Source organism: Gobio gobio (genome assembly GCF_949357685.1).
Source record: "Gobio gobio genome assembly, chromosome: 1".
Classification (NCBI taxonomy): domain Eukaryota; kingdom Metazoa; phylum Chordata; class Actinopteri; order Cypriniformes; family Gobionidae; genus Gobio; species Gobio gobio.
In genome coordinates, this window is record NC_137097.1 from 31,511,225 (window position 1) to 31,520,570 (window position 9,346).

The following is a 9,346-nucleotide window of genomic DNA, read 5'->3' on the forward strand; positions in this document are numbered from 1 at the left end:
CAACACTGATCATCATTAACATTACAGCAAAGCCACCTTTGCTGATACTACTGTGTTGTCGCAGTCTTTCAGTCGGAATGTAAATAAATCCTGTACCCAGCCATTGGTGAAATGTCTGTGGGCTTCAAGAGATTTTTAGTTTTTAAATTGTTCACTGGTATATGCACTTATACCATAAACAAGATCCTTGACAATGTCGAGGTATGAGGATGGAGGTAGCAAAGAGGGGTCAGTGCTCCAACTTAATGCAGTCAGCTCATATGGATCTAAGTTCTGAATGGATGACAATTTCTTCAGATAACAGTCCCTGGCATCTTTATTAAGTTTATCTCGGTATGGCTTCTTCTCGTTTTTCTTGTGCTTCTCCAGTTTTGCAAGTTTTTTATTTATTTTTTATCTCTAACGTTACTTATAATAGAGTCAGTCAGTAGCGATACCTCAAAAATGGTGCCGCAGTGACGTCACACACAACAAACCCACGTGACTGACAAAGACTGATAGTATAGGCTAAGTGAAGTTTGGGCTCCATTTCCGTACACTTTAACAATGTTCTTGGATTCATAATTTATAGACGCACGCCGGTCTGTTATTGCATACATCGACTTTACATGTTTAAGCCTCTAAACATGATGCGGAACAAACCAAACGTTTTTTCCTTCGCCAATAGGGGCGGACTGGCCATCTGGCGTTTTCCCGGTGGGCCGCTGGACAATGTGGGCCGGCCCGTTGCTACGTAAATATATATGAAGAATAAATTATAGTAAAACTACGTAGCCTATATCCTTCCGTCAGCCCAGACGAATGGCCCGCGCAGCCCACTTGAGGCAAAACTCTAATCTATAGCCTGCTCAGTCCAAGTGTCTCGTCTTGAATGCGAGCCGAGGTAAGAACTGAATATGAGTCAATGGGCTACAGCAATATTTCCCGACTGTTAAAGATTTTTAAAAATTTTAAACGACGGACATTAATTTCCAGGGATGTAAACTACTGCTGACCTTTTAGAATTAATCAGATTGTAATGTCACAGTTTTGAGCATATCAGAGGGAATGTTTGTCTCTGTTGTTTCCAGCCTTTCTTCAGTAATTTCACAATCATTTTCAAATTATTCATAATACTCAAAATATATTTCTGAAACGTAGGCTTAGCCTATACATCATGCTAAAACTGGCAACTTTCATATTCAAGTAGCCTATGGAAAGTGTCATATATGAAAATAAATATATAATTTGCTAGTTCACATGCATTATTTTACACACTGGTAATCAAAAGTTTGAAATAAGACGTTTTCAAAAAATTTTGAAAGAAGAAGGCTGAATTTATTTGATCAAAAATAATACAGTAAAACCACAAATATTAAGAAATATTAATACAATCTCCAAAAGGCCTAGTTGTTTTCATGAGAATGTATTGTAAAATATAATTTATTTCTGTAAAAGCTGACTTTTCAGCATCATTGCTTCAGTAAGTGTCCTTACATGATCCTTCAGAAATCATTTTAATATGCTGTATTTTTCATATCATTTTTAAACTCTTTTCCACTATTTGAGCTCTATTCCATAAAATTACAGATATCTAGATACTATAACCACTAGAAAGGCACCCTAAAACAGTCCACAAGTCTTCTAGACCATAGCATTGTGTATGGTCTGATTTTATGGTAGGTATTGATCTTAATGATATTAAACTACAGTGTATGGAGAAAAAGAAATCAAAATTTGTATTTAAAAAAAAAAAATACTATTTTGCCATGTGCACCAGGAAAGACAAATTATAACCTGAAGAAGTATGCCAGTCATTCAGTATGATAAGCATTTCAATAAAACAATTAATATAATTCATATTTTTGTATAAATCGCTTCGTGTTTAAAATTGCCCTGGGCTATAATGAGCTGGTGGGTTTATGGTGAGGTGTGTTGCAGACCGGGTGTGATGGGCCGCTTTGTGCCAGAAAGTCCAGGGCCACTTTTTTGCCCCAGTCCACCCCTGTTCGCCAATGAAAGCTGCGACAGAGTCCGGACCTTCTGCAGTTTCGGTGAGACAGATTATGCTGCAGTCATGCATCTCTCGTTGGAATGAGATGTGCCCTCTGCGCTCACTAAATGTGCCTTCTGGGATCTCCGCCAGAGCCTGACCAACACGCCAGCTCGCCTGCCTCTTTTCTGTTGACACTTGCATGAGCGGTCGGTACAGGTGAGTTAGGTCACTCTATTGTTTATCTGAAGAGCAAGCATGAGCAAAGGGTTATTGTACGGTGGTTTAACGTTACGTTTCCCTCTACATATCCTTGCGGCATAACGTATAATATTCCAAAATACCACATTTTTCCCAAAGATTACATGTATGAACTTATATGGTATTTGTAAGGATATCAAACAATCAATGTAAATTATGCACAAAAAATTATTGAAAAGTCCATGAAAAAATGGGTATTATGTCTGGTCACAATTGTGACCGATGGTAGACACATGGGGTTCTAGATCTATGGTGTTAAAGGTCCCATGGCATGTATTTTTTATTATTATTTTATAATGTTTCCTGAGGTGTACTTATATTGTTAGTATGGTTTTTACATCAAAAAATGTCATAATTTAGAAATAAAAAGCATTTTTCTATACTGATAATACCCCTCTGGCTTGAATGCCCTGTTTCAAGGGGCGTGTCTGCTGTGAGACTTCAGTGAAAACACCCACTGTTGTGATTGGCTGACATCTTTGCATTTGAAATGAGTATTAGATTATGTGGCGGAGGGGGCGTGGTTTAGCGAGATCTCAACGCACTGCCAGAGAGAGAGAGAGCGACTGATAAACTCAATCCATTTTCTCCTAATTCTCTGGGCGGGCAAAGCAGAGGAAGGGAATGTAACCTTTCCCCTTATGACGACATACAGGGAAGATTCCAGATCGGCTCGTCTGAGCTCTCATTTTCTCAAAGGCAGAGAAAGACAGCCAGAACTCGGTTTACACCTATCAAAATTTCTAGCCACTTGGGGACCATATACAGGCTAGGGGAACTCATATTAATGTTAAAAAAAACTCATAAAATGAAAATTTCAAGCTATGGACCTTTAATGCATTTACAAAATGACAAACCTCTAGCAATTAGTTTAAAGACTGGATTAAATAGTTGAAAAAGGACAAAATAGCATTATGCAGCAGTACGGCACAAATAATCAAATAAAAATGATTACAAAATGACAAATTATAAGAAACTGGAAGATAATTGTTATAAACGTCATTATAGATAGATGGATAGTGTGGCAATAGTCTGTGATGAGTGCCCACTGGTGGACAACCAGGGCACTTCAACTGGTGACTGTGACTGTTTAAAGAATTTTAGGGTACTCAGTACAAAAAGCTCAGAATTAGTGGTGGTTTCACCGTCAAAGTGGTGGGCAGACTCAAACATTGGCTTAAGTGATAAACTTGTATTCAATGCTTTATTCAAGTGTCACAATATTGTAATGTTATTGGAAAAATATTTTTATTTTGAGACTTTCCAAGCAAATAGCGATGGATGTTTGTGGTTAATTTGAACCATTATAATTAGTGAATGGTATTCCTTTCTCTTTTGTATCCACAGATTGATGACCAATAGAGCTTTGCAGGAATGAGTCCTAAACCTTTGGCATTTTTGCACTTCTGGTTCCTTTGTCCCGAAGTCAACAAGTTTTATTTGAATGGGATTTTGTTAAATGCCTGAAATAACACAAACGCAAGATTTTTTTTCTTTTTTTTATATTTAGTTTTTAGATCGTACAACATAAAATACATCAGTAAAACCAAATTTGAATGTGCTAGCTGGGTCCAAAATAAGGGTATGAGTTCTGGACAGTTTTACATTTTATGAACCTATTTGATGAAAACATTTCATAAACATTTTTTCAGTATTTTATAAATTTTGTGAATTAATTCCCAAATTATTGGCGAATCCACTTATTAAACAAGTAAGTATCTTCTTTATAAGTATTAAATTCAATTTTTATTTTGATAATCCATTGTACGCCTCATTTATCCAATAAAATGAATTAAAATTAATCTTAAAATGAATACTTTGGGTCTGGTTGACAGTGGATCTTGACAGTTGTCCGAACATGGTATTGAAAGATCTCTGGAATTTTATTCCAACCAAAATGCAACGTCTGCCCAACGTTGGAATTTGATGTAAAGACAACATTGTGCATTGACGTCAACCTGATTTTTGTTTCACAGCAAAGTTTGACATCTGCCTATTTTTGGAGCTTGATGTCAAACAAACAATGCAATGTCCAAAGTCCAATGTTTGTCACATATTTGACACACGTTTGTCACATATTCCCTGTGTGTTTGTGGACTTTTACATTATTTCCTGTTGTGTTTTGCTTTTTAGTTTTTCATGCTGATTTAGTTCTCCAGGTGTTTGCTATCTGTCACGCCCCCTTGTTAACTTGTTTAGCTAGTTTTCCCTGTGTATTTATAGTGCTTGTGTTCCACTCGTGGGTTATCAGTCGTTGTACATGTATTGATGTGGTTTATGAGTTCCTTGTTTCTTTTCTAGTTTTGTCATTAAATGTTCATGCACTTATATTTTCTTCCCTGCCTGCTCATTCACTCTGCATTACAACGTTACATTGACATCCCGTGCCTGCTGGTACTGCTCAGTTAAGAATCAAACTGACAAAGATAATGTAAGTTATATATTTTTATTTTTGAAGTGCAATTTCAAAATGATAAATTTTTATTACTAAAAAAAATTAAAAGTTTGAAATCAACAAACATTTTAGAGAAATCACTCAATAATGAATGACATGAATTTTAAAAAGAGACCATGACATTTAATAGATTCAGTTAAACTAGATTTGATTTAATTGATTTGATTGAACTGAAAAGCCTGTAGGAAACCTTTAGCCAAATGTATCTTTGTGCAGTCAGATATACTCTGGACGCACTACAAATCTAAAGCTGTAGTCATCAGGACAGGGGATAGACAGGCCCATACTGCTGTTGGTTGGAATCACAGCCATGTCATTTTTGAAGTCTTGGACATGAAATACATTGTTTTGGTTCTTACAGGTAAGAATCAACCTGTTGCTGAAGCGAATGGTGCTAGCGTAACTGTTCTGATTGCCACTTGCGAGTAACCATGCTACAGGAAAAGAATCACATGAAATACCACTGTTAGAGCATTCCTGAGCATTACGAAAAACCTGTGCTTGCCACTGGACCTTCTGCTCTTTGAAAAGAACACTAGGGTGTACAGGAGTGGAGAAGGTAGGAACTTGGATTCCGATATAGTGGCCATACCTGCTGTTATATCGTTGGATATAGATAGTTTCAGCACGGGCTGTGTCATTGAGACTCCATTCATCAGCAGTGTAGATTCTGGGTAGATAATCATTACTTGTGTTGTCCATTTTATTCCTGATCTTAGAGAAAGGCAGAACATTGAACTGAAAACCTCTGAGCAGACCAGTTAGGTACAGTTTCTCATGACTCTGATGGAGAACACTTGAGGAAAACTGCATTTCATAGAGTTTATCCACCGGGATCAAGAGGAAGCGGATGTGATTCAGGAGGCTGGCCTGTTGTTCTGAACTAATTTCATCACCTTTGTCTTGGATCCATCTCTCCAGAGCTTCAAGAAGTAAAGCTTCGTCCTTCACAACCAGGTCTGAGCGCTGCAGCAGAGCGTCCATCATGTGAAAGGAGATGGTGCTCCACAGCGGAGAGCTTATGAGGAACTCACAGTTCCAGGAAAGATACTGAAGGACATTCTCCTGCAGAACAAGGTCACCTGTGCGGACGCCATACTCGTACATTGATACCTGTGTCCGGAAGGTGTTGTCTTCAGGAATGAGTGAAGTGAAGACCCTGCCAACATCCTCCATAAGATTCTTCACTCCAAAGATAAACGCCAGCTTATGGAGACATTGAGCCGATGTGATGGAAACATCAATCTGACGTGTGTACAGATACCTGAGAAAAACAGTTCAGATAATGTGTCTAAAGCCCTATTCGGACGGGATTAGTTTAACATGGGGACATGGGGGAAAAGTAATTATTACCAGAGGTGATTTTAGTCCCGTCCGAATCTGCCATCTCGGTAATCATTACGGACAATGTCAGTAAAGATTACGGAGACTTTTACCTTCTGTAAAATGGTCCGGAAAAATTACCACGGGTAATACTAATCCCGCTCGAATAGAGGGAATATGTGTACGGTAAAATTCCGTCATTTACTGTTTAAAAGTAGTTTTTGGCGCGTTTTGCAAGCATGGAGCCGCTTCAAACAGCACTCGGTTGCGTTGTAGGTGGTGGGACAACTCTGTGGCAAACCTCTAGTATTCCCCGCATTTAAAGCAAAAAGAAGATTGAAAGCACTTATTAGAGGCACAACACTTATTTTAGCATTACATTAGAATATTTTTTTAATATTCATATAATATAAAAATGTTATTTAAGATTTTTTTTATTTTCCGAGATTAAACACAGCGAGATTAAATCCCTGCTCCAGTTTCGCGTTTTTCTTGTTGGCGTGTTTGCTCACGTGATAACAGGAAGCAATGTCATACGACAAGGAGGTTACTGTGGTGCGTAGAGAGAGTTACCCCTCCCACTTCTGCTAGTTTTACTGAGATGTCTTATCCCGTGCGAATTGTCCATTAACATTACAGACGTCCTGAGGTAAAATTACTTTACCCCCACCTCCCCATGTTAAACTAATCCCGTCCGACTAGGGCTTATTACTGATATAGTCAGTAGAATTCTGATTTGCACAGTTCAAAGAAACATTCTCTACTGGATTGTGAAGATTTAATAGGAAGTGAAGTGAAGTGAAGTAAAGTGAAGTGAAATGCTCTTCAGAAACTTACCTGAGAAAAGCAGAGACATGAGGATGGCACGTATGGCTGACATCCACTGTGAGGTTTCTGGACTCTTTTGTTATGTTTAGTTCTGGATAAATCATCAGGATCAAACGGTGCAAACAAAACGACATCTCTGCCTCTTCACTGAGGTCTCGCACATTAATGCTGAAATCACAACCATCTCCACTGTCAAACAGAAGACCAAGATCAGCAGACAAACCCAGACTGTTGTCCACAGAGAACTGACAATTGCTGAATATGTTTGTACCTGTGAGGAAAATGAAATAAAACTGATTAAAAATATGTAGCTAAAAGTGCACAACTGCAAATAAATCTGGTAGCTGAATGTCTTACCAGCCTCACAGATCACTCCTGCATCTTCTTTATGTGAGCAGTCCGTCACACCCCAGCCTTTGAAGCTGCAATCAGACAATGAGCTCTCAGAGCCTTTACAGTTCATGTCATCCAGCCAGATCGGACCAGAACCTGAAACAATCAATAGAATTTGGGTTAATTATTAATTGTTATCACAGTTTGTAATAATCAAATCGCTCAGAGGATCTTATACCTTCACCATATTGTCCTCCAGCTGTAACTGATTTCGCTCCAGGAAAACCCATCTGACGACACACCACTTGCGCTTCGGCCAGGTCCCATCCGTCATCACAAACTGTACCCCACTGTCCATCATGATAGATCTCCACACGACCAGATGAAGGAAGATCTCCCACCAATCTCACTCTGCCCTCCTGTGTTGGCTTTGGTCTATCATCTTCATCCAGTGATAAAAGATTTAAAGATTTAAATATTTTACTGAAAAACTGCCCACAAAAATACCTTTTAAAGCAGTCAATGAAATGTGTTGCTTAACTTCAGTTAACTGCATTTTTGTTGCAACAGGAAGACATAGGTCATAAAATTCCAATAGACCACTGAATGTGTGAGACTTTGTAGATTACATTGGTAACACTTTACAATAAGGTTCATTAGTTAACATTTATTTATCTTTGTTAATTTTAACATTTACTAATACATTATAACAATCTTGTTAACATTAGTTAATGCACTGTGAACTAACGTGAACAAACCATGAACAGCTGTATTTTTAGTAACTAATGTTAACAAAGATTAACTAATGCTGAACAGAGGTGTTGCTCATGGTTAGTTCATGTTAACTAATGCATTAACTAATGTTAACTAATACAACCTTATTGTAATGTTTGAGACTTTGTATATTGTTTTATAAAACTGATCATGACAAACCTGTAAATAAAAATGCTGCAAACATGTAACTAAATGTTTCATTAGTTAACATTAGTTAATGTATTAACTAACATGAACTAACCATGAGCAATACATTTGTTACTGTATTTGTTAAAAATCCAGCTGTTCATGGTTTGTTCATGTTAGTTCACAGTGCATTAACTAATGTTACAAGATTTTAAAAATGCATTAGTAAATGTTGAAATTAACAAAGATAAATAAATTAACTAATGAACCTTATTGTAAAGTGTTACTCAAAAAAAGAAAGAAAAGGTTTGTTTACTAACCAAAGAGTGTCCAACGTTGTGCTGAAACATGAAGAAACAGTAGAGGCCATAGAAGATACATGATTCTTCTCATTCTGGAAATATTGCAAACAGCAGAGCCAGGAACACAATTCACAACTGAATGAGGTACAAAACATCTTGCTTTTCCTTTAAAATACGACCAAATGAGGTCAAATATTGTGAAACACTCTGTGTCAAACACTGTGTAATCACATTCAAGGGCCACCAACATTTTAATTTAATGAAAAGGCTAAATTCGAGAAGTTTTATTACTGCAACATATGCATTTAAACAAGAAATGTCGGTCAACATATCTTGGCTAAAGTTAGTGTAAGAAAAACGTATTCTTTAGTTAATCTTTTCACACAAACTTTGCTCTGTTGTTCCGTCCGTGCTGCTTCAGATCCTTTTCATGCAGTCCAACATGGGAAAAATTATACAAACCCAGTGTGGTATTCTTCACATCTGATTTTTCTTCAAAGTTTATTGGTCCAGTTTATATACGCATCTTGTTATGCATATTCATTCGATATTGAAGACTGTTACAATTGACTGGATAAACAACTGAACATTATCATGAGGCCTCCTACTTCCGTTTACCATATATGTAGATGTTTTTATCTCTTTTCAAGGCCAAAGGTGCCATAAGGGAGAACACAGTTTGTGCTCTAGCAAGGCAAACACTATATAAAACTGCAAACATTTAATGTGTAATAGTGAAATAATTGGATTGGATTGTCCCTTTAATAAAAGCTGCCTAGTGGTGGCGAAATGAAGCTTCATGAAGCTTTGAAGCTTTCCAGACAGATGTTTTGAAAAGTGGTTCATTTCTTGAGGCTTCGAATGCACACTAGAGACACCTGCTGGTCAATGCAAAAATGGTGCTTAAAAATGGTCAGGACTATATATATATATATATATATATATATATATATATATATATATATATATATA

The 9,346-nt window shown here is 37.2% G+C and overlaps 1 protein-coding gene across 5 annotated transcripts; it reads right to left on the reverse strand.

Moving 5' to 3' along the window:
* Positions 1-1,299: 1,299 nt before the first annotated feature.
* LOC307125884 (galectin-3-binding protein A-like) lies at positions 1,300-8,970 on the reverse strand. Of its 5 annotated transcripts, none has more exons than XM_079816098.1 (7): positions 8,764-8,859; positions 8,393-8,466; positions 7,411-7,614; positions 7,197-7,328; positions 6,849-7,110; positions 5,281-5,952; positions 1,300-2,217 (listed from the first exon to the last, which is right to left on the reverse strand). In XM_079816098.1, the coding sequence occupies exons 2-7, from the start codon at positions 8,463-8,465 to the stop codon at positions 2,214-2,216; spliced, it is 1,347 nt and encodes a 448-aa protein (XP_079672224.1). In that variant the 5' UTR covers position 8,466; positions 8,764-8,859; the 3' UTR covers positions 1,300-2,213. The 5 variants fall into 5 exon arrangements, with proteins under 5 accessions (XP_079672224.1, XP_079672223.1, XP_079672222.1 ...); XM_079816097.1 differs by lacking the exon at positions 1,300-2,217 and adding an exon at positions 3,755-5,122 and having other exon boundaries at positions 8,837-8,930; XM_079816096.1 differs by lacking the exon at positions 1,300-2,217 and adding an exon at positions 3,755-5,122.
* Between the last annotated feature and the right edge of the window lie 376 nt (positions 8,971-9,346).

Bases quoted from the DNA above. Each gene is read 5' to 3' on its own strand.
- LOC307125884 (XM_079816094.1), bottom strand. From the start codon at position 8,465: ATGAGAAGAATCATGTATCTTCTATGGCCTCTACTGTTTCTTCATGTT. The intron at 7,615-8,392 runs GTTAGTAAACAA...CACTGGATGAAG, and splicing joins ACAACGTTGGACACTCTTTG to ATGATAGACCAAAGCCAACA. The intron at 5,953-6,848 runs GTAAGTTTCTGA...TGTTTTTCTCAG, and splicing joins CATGTCTCTGCTTTTCTCAG to GTATCTGTACACACGTCAGA.